Source organism: Bactrocera neohumeralis, unplaced genomic scaffold, assembly GCF_024586455.1.
Source record: "Bactrocera neohumeralis isolate Rockhampton unplaced genomic scaffold, APGP_CSIRO_Bneo_wtdbg2-racon-allhic-juicebox.fasta_v2 cluster09, whole genome shotgun sequence".
NCBI lineage: Eukaryota > Metazoa > Arthropoda > Insecta > Diptera > Tephritidae > Bactrocera > Bactrocera neohumeralis.
In genome coordinates, this window is record NW_026089622.1 from 27,608,320 (window position 1) to 27,631,276 (window position 22,957).

The 22,957-nt window shown below is 37.0% G+C and overlaps 1 protein-coding gene and 1 pseudogene across 1 annotated transcript; both read right to left on the reverse strand.

The window, feature by feature from the left end:
* Positions 1–3,715: 3,715 nt before the first annotated feature.
* On the reverse strand, positions 3,716–4,849 carry LOC126764694 (uncharacterized). The gene has a single exon (XM_050482346.1). The coding sequence runs from the start codon at positions 4,847–4,849 to the stop codon at positions 3,716–3,718; it is 1,134 nt and encodes a 377-aa protein (XP_050338303.1).
* Positions 4,850–11,433: 6,584 nt separating this feature from the next.
* LOC126764695 (putative nuclease HARBI1) lies at positions 11,434–12,215 on the reverse strand (annotated as a pseudogene).
* Positions 12,216–22,957: the final 10,742 nt, after the last annotated feature.

Sequence of the window (22,957 nt, forward strand, 5' to 3'; positions counted from 1 at the left end):
GTTAGAGAAAAGGGACAGGGAGCTTCTTCACGGATGGGACAAAAGTGGAGGGGTCTACTGTCAGGAGCTCTCTATCAAATCCAGTTTCTCCAACTTCCTAAGTATTGCAGTGTCTTCCAGGCCGAGATTGGAGCCATTAAGGTAGCAGTAGATTTACTACTCCGGAGTGCAGCTTCCTTCAGAGGAGTGACCATCGACTCAGATAGCAGAGCGACGATTCCATCCTTTAACTCATTAAGAATGAGAGAATTCAGAGCTGATCGAAGACCTAACCTCGCTATCAATAGCATTGAGTGCCTTTGTGATAAGAATGATATGAGTGCCAAACCACAGCGGAATCGCAGGAAACATGAGCTAGCAAGAAGAGGTCCCCTAGAATCGCTATCGGTAGAATGGGAGCGGATCTGTGCTCCCGTATCCTATTCTATTACTGCTGGGCCACAATTTTTACAAACGCTGTTGAAAGAGTCTTTTGTCCCAAGATCGTTCGCATGAGATCTAGTGATTTCTTTGTCCTCAGTAAGGCAGCCTTTCCCTAGTTTTGGGGCTTGAAACACGCCATTGCCCTATTGGCTTCCACGCAGTAAGGCTGGGAATCCTACCAGACGCCATCTGCAGAAGCTGTATGGAAGACGATTAGGTGGAAATAATTCAACACTTCCTTCTTGGCTGTCTTGCGTTAGGGAGGTCAGGACTTAATCACTTGGGGGCGCATACCTTCAGACATCCCACCTGGCGGGAAGCGTTTTGTTAATTTATAAGTTCGAACACAGGAGTTCTTCTTTTCTATGGCCTCACAAAGGACTACATATATGTATATAGTAGTCCACGTTCGATCAACGATGTAGCCTAAACTAACCAAAGCACAGTGAACTTAATCACTAAAAATAAGCATAAACAATAAATGAAGGCTAACTTCGATATAAAAAAAACACTGTTATATTTACATACTTGAGTGATGATACGTTATTTTGTTTAACGAAATAAAGCACTTGATGATACGTTTTTTTGAATATTTATTATAGCTTGGGTATTTTTGATCGCAGAATCTTAAAATTTGCGACACATATGTATGTAATATGATGTGGTGAATCGTAATCAGTAAAAAAATCAATTTTGAATTTTTTGATGATACGTTATTTTGCATTTCAGGTGACGATATGTACTATATGCCTTTGTAGATTTTGTTAGACTATTATAGGATGCTTAACATAATCCGAAAGCGGTGCGTTTTTGATGCAGCCTCCTACTCGTAGGATACCATTTGCGTCTAGAAAAGATTGCAAGACTACAATCTTTTCTAGACTGCTTCGTGGATGTATTGGCTTATTTTCTCTGCAATTAGAAATTTCCTTTTTAAAAACAATAAATTGAGTATACTTTACTAATGCTGTTTCAGCGTTTTGAATTTCAGCGCAGGACAAGCTGCCGGACTTCCGTATCCCGGCGTTAGCCCTTGCGTTATTGATGAAGCGTAATAAATAAGCGGTGATGCGTTTAAGTTTGCTGAATGAATGATACTTCGTCAAAAAATCTCAATCGTCGGTAGTTAGCGTCAGCAATGTTACAGCCTTGCTGGATTTTAGCTCGAGATCTGTAGTGTGTGATTCTGCAGAAATCGGCCAGCTACTGTTGTTCTCATGTAGCCATTGCGGACCATGCCACCAAAGTTGATGTGTGAGAAGCTGCGATGGTAATATGCCACTTGAAGCGTAATCAGCGGGATTGTGCTCTGACACAAAGTGCCTCCAGTGCGTTGCTGGTAGAACATCTTGTACTGCAGCGACGCGATTGGCCCCGAATACTGACTAACGACTAGGGCTGCCTTGTAACCACGCTAAGGTAATCATTGAGCCCGTCCATGCGTATAATTTTGAGAAGGTGTGGTTCAGATTTGATTGAACTTGCTTCACTAGCTTTGCTCCCAAATGAGCTGCACAAAGCTCGAGTCGTGGTAACGAAATAGTTTTCAGAGGTGTTATTCTTGTTTTCGCTGCTACTAGTACAACCTTAATCGTACCGTCCGGAAATTGTGTGCGACAATAAAGTGCGGCTGCGTATGCGACTTCTGATGCGTCGGTAAAAATAAGGAAAAACTGAGAGTCAGAAGTTTTGCTAGTTCCTAACCAGCGGCTTAGTTTTAGCTCTGATAGTTGCGGTATTTCACGACGATGTGCCAACCTTCTTCTTCTTCTTAATTGGCGTAGACACCGCTTACGCGATTATAGCCGAGTTAACAACAGCGCGCCAGTCGTTTCTTCTTTTCGCTACCAACCAACTGTGCCAACCAGTCCCTCGCAATTTCTGAAGGAATTGGTTCCTCCCAATCCACATTTGAGCGCTAAAGTTTATGTAACCAAATCTTAGAGCGTATTGTACAGGCGCGATCAAACCCAGTGGATCGAATACCTTACCTGAGTCGGAGCTTTGTAAGTTTAGGAGGCAGGTCGTTAAAACTCACTGCTATAGAAAGCCAATCGTTGTTTGTATGCCATATGGTACCAAGAGTGCGCATTTGGTCTTCATCGGCTAAGAGATGCGAAATTTGTTTAAATGCGTGTGATATCATATCTCTAAGCATTTGAGAATTAGTTCCCCATTTGCGTAGTTCGAACCCACTTTCAGAGAGGGCGTGGGAAACGTTTTTTTGAAATAAAGCGAGTTGACTTAACAGCATGATGTGATGCTGAGGCGACTCCATAAGTGACCCTTAAAAGACGATAATCACGAACTGGATCTGCTGGATTCGAACGCCAAACTATGCGTTGATAATCTGTGTCCTCTTTAGCGACATAAACTTGGCGGTACATCTTTTCGATATCGGCTATGATTCCGAAACGGTGAGTGTGAAAGCGAACCAAAATAGAAAATAGATCTTGTTGTAGCTCTGGGCCTAACATGAGGGCCGTTTAAAGAATTCCCAGAGGTTGACTTCATAAATGCGTTGAAAACTACTCGAAGTTTCGTTGTTTGACTTGTGGTCTTTACCACCGCATGATGTGGCATATAGTAGAGTTTATCTGTTGTCGTCTCAGCTGGTTCCATGTGTCCCATAGAGGTGAGTTCATCCATAAATACAGTATACTCTTTACGAAGTTGTTCGGTAGCTGCAAATCTTCTTTCCATGCGGAGTAATGCTCGAATAGCTGCTTCTCGCGATTCACCTATCAATACGTTTTTCTTCAAAGGTAAACGCACGATGAAGCGACCATCCGATACACGCTCGGTCGTATCGTTGTATAGTTCTCACACATAGATTCTTCAGGTGGAAAGAATTTGCGGGCGGGTAGTTCTTCGAGTTCCCAAAACTTGTGGATGAGTTGAGTTAAATGAAGGTTGGAATGCCATTGGTGTGCCCCGTTCACCCTTACGGAGTCCGTGTAGTAGAAATTTGTCCATTTTATCCATTCCAATTAAAATGTCTATTGGTCCGGGCTGGGAATAATTGCGGTCGCCTAGTGGCAAATCCGTAAGATGCGGCCAAGAAGTCGTCGGTAAAGTGGAGGTTGGAAGATCGTTAATAATTTTCGGTAAGATGAGCGTACTTACTTGAAATTTAGTATCAAGCGTTCGCGTTGATATGGAGAATGTAACTCCCTTTGCACGGCCTCCTTGTAGTGACCCAATCCCAGTGACGTGAACGGATGACAGCGTTCTGGGAAGGTGAAGGCGTTGGACACACGCCTCGGTGACGAACGAGGCATGCGAGCCGTTGTCAAGAAGTGCGCGAGCGGGTTGCCAACCCGGTATAATCTTGTGCCATAATTTCGGCGGTTGCTAATAGTATGACGCGATCAGCGTCGGCGTAGTGTGCAGTTACATTTAAACGTTGTTCATTTGAAAGAGTATTAAGCTTTGCCGGTTGATTGGTAAAGTTTTCGTGAAGTAAGATGTGATGATGTCGTTGGCATATGCGACACGACGATATGCTATGACAGTTAGCGAGGCTATGCCCTTTGCTGAGACAATTTATACACGTACCTAACCTCGTAGTAGCAGTTAGTTTACCCTTGGAGTCGAGTTGGCTGAACTGTGAGCAAACGTAGATTTTATGATCACCATTGCAAAAAGAACAATGCGGCCCCTTTGTAGCGGCTGATGTAGCGATATTTACTTCTGGCTCTGTAAATGCCGTATGGAAAACATTCTTTGTTGTTGTTGTTGTCTTTGCGGTAGTGTTGAGTAATGGTACCATCTCCAGTGAGCGTGAGCGGTTTTCAAGAAATTCTCGAAGAACGGAGAAGGATGGTAGATCATCCATGACGAGCGATAACTCCCATTGCTTACGGGTTTCATGTGCTAACTTTGAAACGGTTAGGTTAACAAGCCAGTCATCCCAGAATTCGACTGGTCGTTCGAGTGCACGTAGTGCACCAACGTGTTGAAGTATAGAATTTAGTACTTCCTTTATTCCCTTAGCTGTATCCTTGGCTGCCCTCCCAATTGCCATGAATGCTTTGATGTGGCTGTCCACCATGACACGCATGACCTTGTACCTCGCGGTCAATAAGTCCCAAGCTTCAGTGTATTTGCTATTATATACTGCTAAGCTACTCACCAAATCGAATGCTTCCCCATTCAAACAGTTTCGTAAATAGTGTAATTTTTGTCCGTCCGACAAATTAACATTCGTATGAATAAGTGAGCAAAAAGCATCATGAAAAGGAAGCCATTGAGTGGGATCACCACTAAATGACGCCAACTGTAGCTTTGGAAGCGGTACAGGAGCAATTGAATCAGGAACGGTAGTTTGCAATGTCTGCTGCCTTTGAGTTGCGCACAGGCGTTTCAAGTTAGCTTTGGCGGTGTTGTACCACTCCTCATCTTGTATGCGTGCCTGCTCCTCCATGGGAACGTTCTCGTCACCACATGTGAGTTCCACCTCTTGTTGTGCCACGCAAAACCGAACCCATTGCTCCTCCAACAATTGGATGTAAGTAGTTATTACCTCAGTGCCTACCGACAGGGCATCCACTTTGCTAGATAGTGTTAGATAGCATTTAGCGCGGAGTCGCGAATTTTAGCCGAAGACATCATTAATATTAAAAATGCGGAAAAATATTGAAAATAATAGCGAATTTTCGCAATATCATTAATATGCGATGATATCTGCCCCGAAGGACCAAAATATGTTGAAGTTTAATAGCGTTCGCGGAAGATGAATTATATAAACGCGGATTGAAATGAAAAGTGTGTTATGCGGTCGAATTCCTTTATTGAAGAGAGAGATACAACAGAAGCTGGTTTGACAGCAAGCACATAAGTGCTGCCCAGGAAGCTTCAAACATATGTGTAGAAAGATGATGCCAGATAGGCGCGAAAAAGAATATAAATACGTATATTTGAATGTTTTTCGAATTAATAATTTTTGTTTATTCGAACTTTTTGTATGTTTATGTTTTAATTAAAAATAAATTTAGCACCGCTTAGTTATTAGAAAATTTTGCCTTTATTGTTTTTTTTGATAAATTGTTTAAAATTTAATAGTTTAGTAGGGTATATACAAAGTGGCAGATTCTATGCCGTATGTAAGCATAAGGTACGCTTCTATATTTTTGGTATAGAAGAAGAGTGCGAAACGGAATTGTTAACTTGCCAGTTTTTTTTTGTTTTATGAACTTATGTACTTATTTATGTAGGTTTGTAAATTGGTTTTGGTATGAATATTATTGTTGTAAAACAACATGCATATACATGTTTATTTATTTGTTATCTTTTTATACTCTCGCAACAATGTTGCTAAGGAGAGTATTATAGTTTTGTTCACATAACGGTTGTTTGCAAGTACTAAAACTAAAAGAGTCAGAGATAGGGTTATGTATACCAAAGTGATCAGGGTGACGAGTAGAGTCGAAATCCGGATGTCTGTCCGTCTGTCTGTCCGTCCGTCCGTCCGTGCAAGCTGTAACTTGAGTAAAAATTGAGATATCATGATGAAACTTGGTACACGTATTCCTTGTCTCCATAAGAAGGTTAAGTTCGAAGATGGGAAAATCGGCCCACTGCCACGCCCACAAAATGGCGAAAACCGAAAACCTATAAAGTGTCATAACTAAGCCATAAATAAAGATATTAAAGTGAAATTTGGCAAAAAGGATCGCATTAGGGAGGGGCATATTTGGACGCAGTTTTTTTGGAAAAGTGGGCGTGGCCCCGCCCCCTACTAAGTTTTTTGTACATATCTCATAAACTACTATAGCTATGTCAACCAAACTCTACAAAGTCGTTTTCTTCAGGCATTTCTATATACAGTTCAAAAATGGAAGAAATCGGATAATAACCACGCCCACCTCCCATACAAAGGTTATGTTGAAAATCACTAAAAGTCCGTTAACCGACTAACAAAAAACGTCAGAAACACTAAATTTTACGAAGAAATGGCAGAAGAAAGCTGCACCCAGGCGTTTTTTAAAAATTGAAAATGGGCGTGGCCTCGCCCACTTATGGACCAAAAACCATATCTCAGAAACTACTATACCGATTTCAATGAAATTCGGTATATAATATTTTCTTAACACCCTGATGACACGTACGAAATATGGGTGAAATCGGTTCACAACCACGCCTTCTTCCAATATAACGCTATTTCGAATTCTATCTGATGCCTTCTCTGTATAATATATGTATACATTAGGAACCAATGATGATAGCGGAATAAAACTTTACAAAAATACGGTATTTGAAAAATATATAAATGACGTATAATGAAATCTCGATTATCACTTTATCATGCGAGAGTATAAAATGTTCGGTGACACCCGAACTTAGCCCTTCCTTACTTGTTGTGTTATATTTTCGTTTTGCCTTAGATTACTTTTTTAGACTCACTCCTGCCTGTTGCTTAATTAAGCATAAGGGGAATTGTCGAAAAGTATTACAAATAAATACTTAAATTTGTATTAATCTTTATGAATTTTAAATAGATGTGTTTTAAAACACATAGGTGAATATAGAAGGCAGGGGACTTTTATTTACTAATTATATGTCCGCCAAAATCGCAAAATAAAGCCATAACTTAAAACAGTTCGGTACTATAAATTTTTAAACCGTTTTGTTTTTTCTTTTTTAATTATTATTACAGTTTTTGTGCAAAAACACTGCAATCTTTAGCATACATAAATGCATCATGAAATACAGTGGACCAATAAAGTTTTCATACACCTAGTTCTATTAAATTCCGACTCGTTTATTTGTTATAAAATGAATAAATTTTGTGTTTTTTTTCTATCCATTTCAAAAGATGCATATTTAACATTAAATTTAGCATATCAAAATATGTTTTTTTACACAAATAAAACAAATTAATGCTAAAGCTAAAAATGGGCATAATTTATATTAAAAAAGTTTACGTACACTAATGATTATTTACATAAATCAGAAGTAATTACAATAGTTTTAGCAGTTTTTTGCCCACATTTTGGTGCTATTGTTGTCCCTATACATCCATGTATGCTCCCACTCAATTTCTATTATTATTTTCGGATATTTTGACCCACTAAGTCCGTGATTCAGCTTTTTGGCTTTATTTTGATGAAATTCGATATTTTCGGATACGATTTTCCGAAAAGTTCCAGATATTTTGAATAGGATTAATGTGTGGTGATTGCGGGACCTATAGAGTTATTTTAAATTCCATAACAACCCTGCACGTACAAGATAAGCCGAGTGTTTTGGGTCGTTAACTTGTTGTAAATAGAAGTGGCCGCTATTACAGCCGATTTAAGCACACTTAAAATTAAAATTTTTTTCATAAAATGTTCAGATACATATGTTCATTAATTTTTTTTACTAATAAAGACCAAATGTCCAACCTCAGATGGTATCATATACCCCCAAACCATAACATTCCCCCCACAGTGCTTTACCGTTGGCAATGCATTTTTTCTTGCGATTCCTCATAGATCATTCTCCACACTTTTCGTGATCTATTCGAACCAAATACAGGAGCATACATCGATATCTTTGGACAATAGCAACAAAATGTAGGCCAAAAACAGCTAAAACTATTGTAATTACTTTTGATTTATATAAATAATCATTAGTGTACGTAAACTTTTTTGATATAAATTAATTTTAGTTTAAGCATTAATTTTTTTATTTGTGTAAAAAAAAATATTTTGATATGCTAAATTTAATGTTAAATATACATCTTTTGAAATGGATAGAAAAAAACCACAAAATTTATTCATTTTATAACAAATAACTAGGTGTATGTAAACTTTATTGGTCCACTGTAAATGAAAAGCAAACGATACGACTCACTCTATCCTTCATCAAGAGTTTTTGAGGGGATAATATACTTCTGTGCGAGTGTATCTGCGGGTATTCAGGCCTTTGACGCCAATTCCTTATCCTCCGCTTCCTGTTGACTGTACCTGGTTTTAGTGTGTTTGTTTTTTGTTTATTCTAGTTTGTTTTAAATTCGCGCCCGTTTAATTTGTTTTTATTTCTATTTTGTGTTTGGTTTTCGCGTTCGGTTTACGGTTCCAATTTTTAAACCATTTGTGTTTTTGGCACGAAATTTAAATATCTTCCTTGGAAAATATGTTTTTATTTTTCTGCACTCTTTTGAATTATATGTGTTTTATATGTACATATTTTTTATGTGTATGCACTTATTTTGAGAGCCGCTACACTTTATTTAATTTCAACACACTAGGCTCTTTTGGTTTGATTGTTGTTTTTTGTTTGTGTCACTGCACTTTGTAACTTCGTTTTTTTTTATTTTGTCAGCACACTACTATATGTATATTTATTTGATCAAGTTTTTTTTGTTTTGTTTGTTTGGGTCGCTGCTTTTTCTGTTCGTTATATATGTATGTAAGTACATATGTTTTTTTGTTTTTTTTTTGTCACTGCACTTGGTTATCTTTTAGTTTTTGTCACCACAATTAAGTATTGTTATTCTTAATAATTTTAGAGTATTCTTATTTAGAATTCGAAGGTGCCTAAGGGTAAGACTCGAAGGACCATGAATAATGCACCCTTGCACTTTCATTTTTCAAAAAAAAAAGCTGAAACACGACAAATGCTTTATCCACTAATTAAGAATATATGTATATACATCGGATTTGTACAGAATATAGTTCACCAGCTTTATGCTGACACGCAAATATTTAAATCAATCGGATTAGAAAATATAAAAATTAGAATAAAAAAAGGTTCACACGCTTAAATGCTGGAACACCACTGTTTTAATCACTCGGATTAGAATATGAGAAAGGGTTCACAAGCGTAAGTGATGACATGCAACTGTCTGGATCACTAAAAGGATGCGTAGTCGACGATCGAAATTGGCGATGTACGGGCTCGATAGTAAATTCAAACTGAACTGCTATGCAGCGGAGACGATCTCATTTGTTGCTGGCATCCCGTTCTGTGTAGTCGAGTGTGGTGTGTATGTGATTTTGTGGGTGTGAGATGCTCTCACATGTGGGTTGTACTGATGTGGACTGTGGTGAGTGTAGTGTGTAGCGTGTTAGCCATGTGTGTAGATGAGGTTTGGGGCAGGCGACTAATGCCGGTATTCTGCTTGTCACGATTGTCTCTAATTGTCACAATCGTAATTTAGTGACTCAGTCAGTCAGGAGTCTAATTTTTGTATTCTGGCAGATACAGGTTCAAAAATATTCACCAAATAGTATGGTGAAAAGAAGGGCAGCAATCAGCTGTTTAGTTTAGCTGATTAGAGATGAGTGCAAGTGCACAATCGTAATGTATGAAACGATTACATGCAATTAGTTTTTTTTTCATAAAATTTCAGCAGTAAAACTTCTTCTTAATAATTGCACAGTACAATTATTGAAAACTAATACTGAAATAGTTTATAATAAATGCTTAACATATGCATTTTATCTGAATCAATTGTTAAGTAAATATGAAAAAATTTAGCAACATAGTTATCGATTAACACATGTGTTCATCCTTATATTTGATAATAATGGAAAAGGAAGGTAAGTAATTGTAAACAATATAAATTTCAATATTTTATGATTATTATACTATGTATAATATATCTTTTTTACAGATCATAATAAAGTGTTGCGCACCTCGAAGGAGCAAATAGAGTGCTATCTCAACTTTGTGCGGGTTCACCCGGAGATAAAGTTACACAAAAACGACCCATCGCGGCCGAAAAGAATGGAGGAGCTTTGGGCGGAACTCTCCGTGCAATTAAATGCCCACCCGGAACCTCATATAATGGAGAGAGGTAATATTTAACCATAGATATTGGCATATGTATGTATTTATGTCCTTTGATTTACATAATCTGAGCCATTTAAAAAACCAAATAAGGTTGCGTGCAAGGAAAGCCAAGGCGCACAAGATGGTGACAGGTGGCGGTCCCAGCCTAACAAGTGAGCTCTCTTAAACGGAGTAGAGAGCGTTAGAAACGTTAGGGTCAATTACGGTTGATGGGTTGGCTGATGTACCAGCCATTGGCACTGAGGTAAGAATAGCAAGAAAGGCCAATACGAGTGGGCAGAATTTATAATTGTTTTTTTCTTTTTCTAAATTAGGAAGAAGTAGTTTTCACAGCTGCACCGTCACCTCTAAATACGACTTCGGATGCGTCCAATGATTGCACTCCGTCATCGTCCCGTAGTAAAAAAAATACGACGGACGAAATGTTCCGAAATTATATGGATTTAATGAAAGGAAAAGCCGAGGAGGAGAGAGCTTTCCGTATTCAAACTTTAGATTCCATTAATAAACACACCGAATCCATTAATAATTTAGCGGCAGCGATGGTGTTGCTTGCTCAGACCATCGTAAAAAACACCGAAGATTGTACAAAAAAGTAAAAAATGTGCTTTTTTATGTACATATGAATTATTTTATTGTTATGTTTTTTGTACAAAAAAGTGAAAGTGAAAAATGTTCCTTTTTATGTATATCAATTATTTATTGTTATGTTTATTTATTTTATAAATGAAATAAATGAAGTTTGAATTGAAATATATATGTTGAATTTTAATTATTTAATGTGTTAATGCACCTTTGACGTGCTGCTCTGCCTCGAGTGTAATACTCCCCCGAATGGATTTCTGAGATTGCTCCCACATTTTCAGGAGGTGATCGATCTGGCAATATTTCGGTTTAATTTAGAAAAATTCTCTTGAAATGCAACGAAAGCGTGATTTTAAAACTCCAAATGCTCCTTCAATCGTGTTTCTTGCTCTTGTGTGCCTAGTATTGAAGTTTTGTTCATTTGGTATTTCAGGGTTTGCCACCGGTGTAAGAAGCCATGGCTCCAATGGATATCCCGAGTCACCCAAAAGGCATTTAAAAGCTCCATCAGAGTGTTCTCTTATTAGCTTTATCCTTGCTGGCGAAGTAGTCCATATACCGGAGTCATGACATGAACCGGGAAATTTTGCATTCACGTGCCGGAAAATTAGTTCATCGTCACAAACCTATTGGGAAAATTGATTAACAATTATTTATTAATTAGTTATTAAATATAATACTTACCGCTTCAACATTAATGCTATATTAATCTTTTCTGTTCATATAATCATGCGGTATCCGTACAACTGTGTTTGACAAGGCAGGTGCAATTATGCCAACATGAGTGCAATCAATTGCTCCAATTACACCCTTTATTCCAAATTTCGAATAAAATCTGGAATAAAATTATTGTAAATTGGAATTCAACTTACCCAGTCTTAATTCTATTGTATTCTTCAACAGAATTAGGAAAACGCACTTCGCCGTGTTTACGCTCCACCACCAATTTACAAATATATTCGAAACAACGGGAAATGGTGGGTTGGCTCATCACCGCGAAATATGCATTTCCCACGCAACACTGATATGAGCCATTGCATAAAAAATATAAAACTGAAATTTGATTGCACGAAAACATACTGTTTCTTTAAGGTTAAAATGCAACTCACCCGAAGTTCAAATGGAATCGATGTTTGCTGTTGGTCATACGGCTTGAGTTGATTAATGAGATCCCAGCACAAAGATTTGGAAATCGGCAGAACTTCCTGAATGTGTTCTCTTCGTATAAAAACGGATATTTTTTGTTTCGAAAAACAGTCAGATTGCGCCTGCGAATGTAGCTAGAAGATATGCAGCTTATTATCCATTATTGCAAAATTATAAATATTAATACATTACCTCTCTTCCTCCTCTCGTTTTTTCATCATAAGGTAAAATAGTCCAACTTCATCAGCCATTGTTGTGTTCTTTTTTTCTATGACCTGCTGCAATGCATATAACAAGTTAGATACTGATATGGCTCAATTAGAGATGAGACTATCTCGCCAGAATACCAAACAGTCTCAAAATAGATTTCACCACAGATTCGTCTCTATTAAAGACTTGAGACTGCTCGCAGAATACCGGCATTAGCCAAATGGCGTAACCATTTTCTCCACGACATAGAGGTTATTGTAAGCTGCCATAAGATCTGTGCAGCTCTGAAATTTTTTACAAATTATTATCACGACTATGCAATACAATACCTCTTTTTCAAATTGAGAGAAGACTGTATGTAGCAATTATGAGAATATAACATATATTGGAAAGATCTAACCAAATCTCTATCAATTGGCTCTGCAACACTTGAACACCGCGTAGATGCTTGTGTATCTGGATCTGCAATAAAATATATTTGTAAAGTGGTTCAAGTGGAGGGAAAATTTCTTCGAATTTGACTTTTCCTTAAAGCAACACATTCCTTTCGATTCGTCCTTGAATTTCAATCTTCCTTGTAAGAAATCGAAGGTTCATAATTCATGGCAGAATTCGATGCCTATCCCTTTCTCGGCCGCGGCGAACCTCACTACTGAAGATTCTCTCGCTCTCTCAGCTCTATATCTAGCACGAAACTGACTAAGTCGAGCCTCACGCTCTACTGACGATTCTCTGTCCTCACGCTCTACTAATGGTTCTTTCTCTCTCTCAGCTCTATATCTATCCTGAGCCTGACTGTGGCGAGCCTCACGTTCCGTTGACGATTCTTCATTTTTTTCTGAACGTACTCTTTTGGCATCACCTGTATTACCACCTATGTTCGAACGACAACGTCTTCTAGACATGACTTTATAATTTCTGTATTAGTAGTATGTGTCGTAGTAAAAAATATCTATATACTTACTTACCATTTAGAAACAAATGATAAACAATAATCAAAACAAACAAACGATTTTTGTTTCTGAATAAAATATTATTATTAAATTTTTGTGTCAATTCATTTTATTACTCGTATGACAGAAAATACCAAAAATAAAAGAAAAAACAAAAAACACATGCGAAAGCGGTAGCACATGAAAATTTTAATAAGCTCTGCTCTGATATCGCTTTCAAGCAATAGCGTAGCTTTTCAAACGCTGCTTAGTACAGCCTGCGTTTGCAATCTAAGCGGAAAAAATGTAATTTTTTGCGACATCACATTAGAAATCTCAAAATAGCAGTATTTCTCCACTATTTAGTGGATGTTATTATACATACATATAAACCTTCCTCTTCAATCACTCTATCTATTAAAAAAAACCGCATCAAAATCCGTTGCGTAGTGTACAAATACCATATGTGTATCACCAAATACCAGGAAAATACCATATGAGCAATGTAGTATTTTGCTGGTAACAATACTACATATGATGTTTCATTGTGGTATTTGTATAAGGTAACAGGTAAAAAACTTTGCTAAAAGCTTTTACACAAAAGCTCTTCGAAATATTCTGTCAAAATGACTTAAAAAATTAATTATTCAAATGGAAAACAAAATATTTTTCACAATTTTTCTTCCGGAAAAGCAAAAAATGCTTTATTTTATGTCAGATTTTTAGGGAGTCTTTTAACTAATCGTTTTTTTGTGATGAAAATACATTAACTTTATAGCATTTTAAATAATTGCACTTATTTTCTCCATAACACACATTTACATATTTATTGTTTACATTTTTTTTTGAAATATTTAATGCCTATGAAACAAAGCTAGTATTTGAGTTTACTACATTGCCATGTGTGTCACCAACGTAGTAAACAGAATACCATGATACCTTTACTATGGTATTGTTACTACATGTCTGTCTCGGGTATAAGAGGAAGTATGATTCCTATCGACCCAACCTGTTAATAATTGAATCATGTTCGTTATTTTCGCGTGAAGAGCTCTATATTATTGAGTAGATTTCTGATTATTTTGAAATCAGTATTATTCCCCGTAATATTTTTGAGATATTTCGAGCAACGTTTAAGTCTCTTTTATGAAGTAATTTTCAGTATTAGTGATATTAAGGTTCTATTCCCTTAGGAGCATTCGAACGATACGCTACAATAGGAAATAAGCTGTTTGACATAAACGACTCAAACCATTCTAATATCCGTATATAACTAAAAATCTTTTCTCATCGGAATTTATTATATTTGATTTGTAATTAATCATGTATATATAATAGCCCTGCCAGACGAGCAAAATTAATGCGCCTTAAGCAACACTAATGCGCATTGAAATTTTATGGTGACAGACGGCAGACTTGTGCATTTAGACAGGTGATAGTGAAATTTGTTCATTTATTAAAAAAAAGTGAAATAAAAGTGTGCGAAAAAGTTAAGAATATTGGAAAAATGGATAGCAACCTGTGCATTGTTTATTTTCTGCCATATAAAAATATTAAAATTTGTTTTTGTTAATATACTTGTACATACATAATTTAATTAGCAATATAAAAACTGTTTACCTCTGAAGCTGTAAACACAAACAAGGCGGCAGATTTCAAGCGACATCTGTCAAACAATAGCAGAAATTTGGTAAATTCAGCTAAATGCACTGAATTCTTGTGCATTACAAACTTGCATTAACATGGGTCAAATGCGCAAGTAAATGTAAATTAATCCCGCTAATGCATATTAGCGCTGTCGTCTGTCAGGGCTATAAGTTAACGCAAGTAGCTCCTCTGAAGCAAGAAAGCTAGCGTTTTGCTTTGGGCCTAGTTTTAAGTTTACTTAGATTTAAGTATTCAGTTCTGTAAAATAACTCAACTGGTGCAGCCGACGCTCGCCATTAATAAACAAAAGAAATAAATAAAATAAGCTCAATGCTTATTAATTGGAGTCCAATGGAAAAATCAATAAAACAAAGTGGAACCCATTAAAAAACAAAAAAAAAATAAGTAATAAAATAAATTAAAGTCGAATTCGCCGCTTCGTGAAAAAGTGAACCGTAAACACACAACTTTCATCAGGAGCAGAAGTGAACCAGCTGCAATTAATCAGAAGCAGATATACTATATCACCAACTTTACTTATATAAACTCAATAATGTAAGTAAATTTGGTTTGGTCTAACAAATTATATGTCTTTCAGAGAAATTTACGAAATTTTAGATATGGTAAAGTCAGTATCAGACTTTCAAGCGAAACACGAGACGTACGTCTCATGGCGTAAAAATGCTCACACAGCCAATAAGTTTTCGAAAATTAAGTCTTCATCAAGGAAATTTGACAATAATTCAATACTATGAGCAAATCGACCGTAAACTAACGCTTCTGATTAACACACGACAGCACCTTGGCAGAACAGATGCACTAAGACTATTTATTTGAGGTACAAAGAAACCTTGAGGTTACATTACTTTTGCGGCAGGTCCAAAATATTTGCGAACAGCGTTAGCCTTGACTCTAATCATGAGTGCGTTACGTTCACGTTAACCAATGGACAGCAAACAAATATAAAGATCTGTCCTTATGTATCACCTTCGAATCAGATCATTACACAGTACAACAGCTAATCTGGGGGTGAGAAATTCCTAGTCAGGGTGATGGTACTAGGTCAGTATAGTAAAACCCTCAAAGGGTTTGGCGTTCGTATGTGTCAGTTTTTTTTATGACCTTTTAAATTTTTTTCTTATCTTGATGTTTTTTCGCTGAGTTGTAACATTTTGGCAAAAACGTAGTTTTTTTTACGAACGCCAAACCCTTTGAGGGTTTCACTATACTTACCTAGTACCATCACCCTGTCTTGGAATTTCTCACCACCCAGACAATAATCCCAAAAATATTCCACAGTGTTAAAATACCAAATAGCAAATACAATTCAGCAATGGATTAATCATATTTCATACAAGTATAATAAAGGTGCTTCTACTCAAGAGGAATTAGAACATCAAACTACAGCCTACAACTAAGCTGATGACATTAGAAATAAAATCAATCAATGTGGGGAATTGAATTTTTTAGGAATGGCTCCCAACGATAGCAGGCAGAAACACAAATCCACTTATTGACACAGGAGATTAAAAAAATTACATTGAATCTTTAACCAAAATAAAAAAACGTGACAGCAGTAAAGGATTCTTTCCTAGTTAAGTAACTTCAGAGTTTTAACTCTATTTAAAGTACATAATACAACGACATTTTTTTTTATAGTGAAATTATTATAAAAAGAACAGGCGAATTTGCCGACTCTAATATCGCTCTCCCTATTAATGCTAACATATTTGCTACTTTCTAAATGGAAAATTAAGAAGCGGTACACTCCAGATTTTATGCTTACCTAATGGGAATTTCTGACTTTATAAATATCGAAATTAGAGAAATAATATCATTGGTAGAAAAAGATTAGACCAGTGGTTTCCAAACTTATTTTGTCTACCGCCCACTTTGAGAATAAATATTTTTTTAGCGCCCCCATTTTTTCACCTATTTAAAAACCACTATAACTTCAAATTAATTATTGTGACCTATATATGTACATACATTAACGGAGAATTCTAAACGAAACTTTTACTATAACCAGCAACTTGAAACCTAAGCGCAGTAGGTAACATACAACGGCGCTTAGGTCTCAAGTTAACTCTTACGGGCTCCACCTGCCAATAAGAATGATTATTGAAACACAACTTTATAGTATTAAAACAGAGAATATTTTATTAAAAATAAAACTAAAATAATCCATCCATATATAAAAACTAATGTGAAGGATGAATCTGATGCTGGTTAATAAGTTAATATCAGGTTCCAATTTACTCAAGAACAGTCGCAAGTCGCCACGTTCGGTAACAAGCAAACGATTTCTATTTTTAGTAAGCAGTGTTGTCACAGCACTAAATCCACGTTCACACAAATATGACGATGGGAATGCTATCAAGAATCGTTGAACGATTGACCACAATCCAGGGTACAATTGCGAGATCGGTTTTTGTAGCCAAAATTCTTGGTAACCATTTTTGAACTTGATTTTTATTTCCTCGTTTGTTGTCAATTCTATAAGTTCTTCTTCTATCTGAGGTGACATTGCTGTGTTGACATTTGAAAACGGATCCAACACCCAGTCTGGTATTTCCAAGTTCAAAATGTTCTGGTATCGTTCGGTGAAGTCAATGTGGAGGTTTTCCAATTGTTGGCAGTAGGCAAACAATTCGTCGTTACTGCATGATAATAATAAATTCGCAAAATTGTGAAACTCACGTCTGCCCAGATTCTTTTTGTGTAGAAGCAGTTTGGCTGCGAAAGCAGCAACGACGTTTTTTGTTTTAATAAAATTTAGGTTATCGCCTTGCAGTTGGAGATTCATGTCGTTGAACAATTTATACAGGTCTGTCATGTAAGCTTTATCATTCTTTGATTTTATGAGCTTGTCTTGAAATTCTGTATCTTAAGTTTCCAAGAACTCTATAACAGAGTCAAACAGGTTGTAGAATCGAGTCAGACAATTGCCTCTTGATAGCCAACGAACTTCAGTATGAAACAACAAACGACTGAAATCCTCGTCATTAGTAACACAAAGCTGATGAAATAATCTATCATTCAAAGAGCTGTTGCGGATTTTATTGACTGCTTTGATGACATATTGCAGTGATTGAAATAGTTTTTCACTTAAGTTTCTAGCAACTTAATGTTGTCTATGAATACACCAAGGACATCTGGATTTTTATTTTTTAAGTACGCTATGAAGCCTTTATGGCACCCTGTCATAGCCGGAGCGCCATCCGTAGCAACTGAAATAATATTTTTCAAAGGAATTTCTTTCTCATCGCAAAACTTTTCCAATATATTGAATATGGTTTCGCTTGATCTCAGGTGATCGTACAATGATTCTTCAATGTTTCCAGCCATTTCATCAATTCGTCTTTGCACAGAATTATTACTCAAAGAAATTTTTCGCATAATATCTGCGGCCGGTTTATGAAGCACAGTAGTTATTACTTCATTTGTTGCTGGCAATATTAACTCTTCTTCGATGTTATGTGGTTTGCCTTTTTGAGCAATTAACAAAGAGATATTGTACGAAGCTCGAAGTCCGTCGTCATCTTGCTTAGCAGCCGCCGAAAATAGTTTTGCTACACTTGGCTGAGTATTATGCTTCTTCTCTAGGTCTTCTGTGTTACATTCTTGTCTTTCTTATCTGGATGCATTTTATTCAAATGATCTTGCAGTCTTGAAGGCTTCATTGCTTCATTTGAAAGTGTTTAGACATAGAAGACACAAAGGCGACGATGGGTTTGTGGGATTTTCAATGAATCCGAATTTAATATATTCCGCACAGTATTGCCGTCTCTTTTTTTTACTTCCGACATTGTTTTGCTTTGAGAAATACGTTCGACTTCGCGAGTAGTGTAAAGGAGTCGTAAGTACTGCTCATCTATTGCGCGCAAAACCACAAATGAAAATAAAATAAATATTACATTGTTTATATAGAAATGCTTAAGCAGCACGCACCGACAGGAGGAAAACAAACATGCATAAACTCGTTTATCTCATTCGACGCTCATCGTACACAACAAGACCGAACACAACAAGTCGAAGCAAGTATGTATTCAATGATACAGGAATGCACAATTTGAGTTATTTAACAAAAACTTGTTATAACATGATAGATGTCTACGAGTCCTAATAACTATTAAAATGCGAAAGTGTAAAGTAGGACAGATATATGAACTGCGCGGAGAGATTTTCAAAATATAGAACCGAGTTTGAGCAATCTTTTAATTCATATTAGTTGATGTTCACAAGTTGCTGTTGAAAGTCGAGACCTCATGCAGTCGTTGCTAATAAAATTACAAATCACCCCCCAGGCCTCTACACAACGACCCCATTTTCTTTCTGGGTCTCTTACCGCCCCCCTTGACACCTGCAGCGCCCACAAGGGAGAGTTATCGCCCCCTTTGGGAAACACTGGATTAGACGAACAAGGAAAAAACTACTACTCAATGACTTTAGAAAACTGAACTGAACTGTGTAATTATTTTTTTCCAAATTTATCTTTTAAGTATTTTAATTATATTTTTATTATCTGCTCGAAAACTTTCGGACGACCGACACGCTTAATTTCGCTTCGAATAATGAGTCATAACATGATTGATCATGACACTGCCGTTATTTTATTGTTCCCGAATTCAAATTGATCAACAAGATGTGTATTTTAAAGAGGTTTTTGTGTATTTGACTTTTTAAACGATGTCGAACATAGAAGTTGCTTATAAGCAACTTTGGGGCTGAAAGGGTTAACTTGTATCGATAAATTTTCAAAATTCGTCATAGTGCTTCTTATAGTTTCGAGAACAATAATTGACATACAAGGCGTGTTCCAAAGTAAACAGGATTTTTGAATCTACCGCCCCCTGGTGGCGCCATCTACATATGTATATGTCGACTGGTGCGTTAGAATCTGCTATCTTTATTGATTGTCTAGCGGGAATTTCATCGCATTTCATTGATTGGAAATGAAGTTATTGAGTTCTAAGTATCAGTATGTTTGTGTTATCAGTGCGAAAATGAGCTTTGAACAAAAGTCAACATTAAATTTTGTTTTAAAATTGGTAAAACTTTTACCGAAACGTTTCAATTGATTAAAAGTTGTGGCGATGATTGCCTATCCCATAGCAGAGTGCACGAGTGGTTTCAACGTTTTGAAAGTGATCGTGAGGACATAAATCAACATGTGGGCCAATCAAAACCAGTGATCACCGGAAATTCCATCGAAACTGTGAGTGAATTCATCAAAAATCAGGCGAAATCATCATTGAAATTCGTGGAAATGGAATTAAACATTTCCAAAACATCGATTTATCGCGTTTTGACCGAACATTTGGGCTTACGAAAGGTGGGTGCACGGCTTGTTCCGCAGAAATTGACTAATGATCAAAAAGTGCTCAGAATCCCAGATTCGAAGGACATCATTAAAGGGATCAAAAAAGACAAAACCTTCCTTCACAATATTGTTACTGGTGACGAAACGTAGTGTTTCTAATATGATCCCGAAACGAAACTCCAGAGTGCTGAATGAAAGGCACCGGACGAGCCGAAACCCAAAAAATTGCGCATAGAGAAGTCAAAAGTGAAGACAATGCTGATTTGTTTTATAATTCCAAGGTTATTGTCCACAAAGAATTTGTGCGACTTCTTCCTTTTCGGAAAAATGCATTTGCCCATGAAAGGACGTAGAGGCCACTCAAAAGGTTTACGTCGGCATACTGGCGGCCAAACCGGTCAACGAGCTAAAACACTTGTTCGACATGCTTTTGGACCGTACAATAATCTGTATTGAAGCAAAAGGAGACTTTTTTGAATAAAATAAATTGATTTTGCCGAAAAAACCATTTGTTATTTTTTTTAAGTCCTGTTTTCTTTGGAAATCACCTTTTAAAACCACTAGAACAATTTTGAGGCTTATGAATTTTTACCACATACCAGTATTATATTTTGTGACAATAAACTATCTTTCAATTCTGGAACAATAAAATCAATCTTAGAAAATTTTAATGTTCAGAAACTCCTCTCCACTCCATGGTAGGTCAAATAGACTGGCAGGAAAGTTTCATAGCACTCTCTCGGAAATTTGTAGGTGCTTGAAATTGGAAAAAAAAGAATAACAAAACGAGTTTAATTCCGAGTAAAACTGTTTTGTTAAAAACTACTAAAAACGCGGTAAGTCAATAGATTCGTCAGATTTTACACCCAAAATGACACAAGAGGGCTTTATAGGAGTCAGTTTCAACTAAATTCGGTAGAGATTTCTTACATTCCTATGTCAGAGTATGAAAGTGAGCGAACAATCACTCCTATGACATATGACACAATTTAAATTCCATTTGATTCTTTCATTTTCCAGTATACAAATTAAACACCAAAACAAATATCGGGATATACCTTTGCACAAATAATGCCTTAAAGTTATTCCATCTCGAGCTTAAAAATTGTCAAAATTAGAGGATAACTGTATTCTCGAATTTCCGGCTTACTTAATACTGCATATATCGGCCAATAGCCGAGTTATCTTAATAAAATCGAGTTAGGGTGTTTTTTAGTAATGGTACGTCTTGAATAAAAATGTTTTCCTCCTCCTGCTAATGTATAATTTTTACTTTACGAAACTCCTTGCGCCCACGCTGATAATTGCACGATATTGGTGGTGGGGCGTTGAAATCGATGACATGCTTTCGAAAAGAAAGTGCAAGCCACACAACACAAATCTACAGCGACTATATTTATCATTCGACATTCTGTACTCCTTCATTCTATAAACGACCAGCGACCAAAAGTAAAGAAGAGCAACAAAATTTCTAAAACACTAGCCTAGGGTTATGGCTGCCACAGAATTTCTCTCGAACCCCTTCATAGTGAGGTCTGCAAGATTCCGGTTGAGGTACATAATGAACTCCTCTTCAAACAGCCAAAAACTCTCTCTCCTCTGCCAAAACTTCTTTGCAGTCATCTGCTTGAACTAGAAATGCTGCCTGGGAATGTCAAGAGAACATTCCCACAATATGTCGACGAACTTCAATAATAAACCTGCGCGGAGTTATTAACAAAAAATAAAAGTTTATTTCTCTTGCAACCAGTTGCTACAGAGTATTATACTTATAGTTTTGCTCTACCTAACAGTTGTATGTATCACGATCTGTATCTCGATGAAACTTGGTATGTGGGTTCTTAGTGCAAAAAAATTTTGAGTTCGTAGATGGGCGTAATCGGACCACTGCCACGCCCACAAACCGAAAACATATAAAGTGCCATAACTTAACACTAAATTAAGATATAAAACTCATATTTGGCAGAGAGGATCCCAGTAGCAAGGGGCATCTGTTGCAAAAATATTTTGAAAAAGTGGGCGTGGCCCCGCTCTCTAACCTGTTTAATGTACATATTTCCTAAGCCATTCAAGCTACAACAACAAGTTTCTTTTTATTCTTTACAGGCGTAGACACCACTTACGCGATTATAGCCGAGTTAACAACAGCACGCCAGTCATTTTTTTTGGCTACGTGGCGCCTATTGGATATTCAAAGCCAGGTCCTTCTTCACTTTGTCCTTCCAACGGAGTGGAGGTCTTCCTTTTCCTTTGCTTTCCCCGACGGGTACTGCGTCGAATACTTTCAGAGCTGGAGTTCATTCGGTCAACATGACTTAGCCAGCGTAGTCGCTGTCTCTTAATTCGCTTAACTATGTCAATGTCGTCATATATCTCATACGGCTCATCGTTTCATCGCATCGAGATTCGCCGTGGCCAACGCGCAAAAGACCATAAATCTTTCGCAGAACTTTTCTCTCGAAAACTCGCAACGTCGACTCATCAGTTGGTGTTATCGTCCAAGCCTCTGCATCATATAGCAGAACGAAAATTATGAGTGACTTATAGAGTTTGGTTTTTGTTCGTCGAGAAAGGACTTCACTTCTCAATTGCCTACTCAGTCCGAAGTAGCACCTGTTGGCAAGAGCTATCCTAAGTTGGATTTTCAGGCTGACATTGTTGGTGGTGTTTACGCTGGTTCTAAGATAGACGATACCAATATCATCGACCATATTTTACAAAGAAGCTGATGCATGCTCTTTGTTTAAATATTTCGGCCGGCAATCTATCGGCCCCGCCGCTTTGTTGTTCTTCAGACGGGTATTTGCTATTCGAACTTCTTAATGGTCGGGCAATGGAACGTCTGCTCCATCGTAATCGATTGGGAATCGGGTTCGCCTTCTCCTGGAGTTTTGCGTTCACTGCCATT

What these genes read in the sequence shown, in the direction of transcription:
- LOC126764694 (XM_050482346.1), bottom strand. Translation starts at nt 4,849, where the DNA reads ATGGAGGAGCAGGCACGCATACAAGATGAGGAGTGGTACAACACCGCC.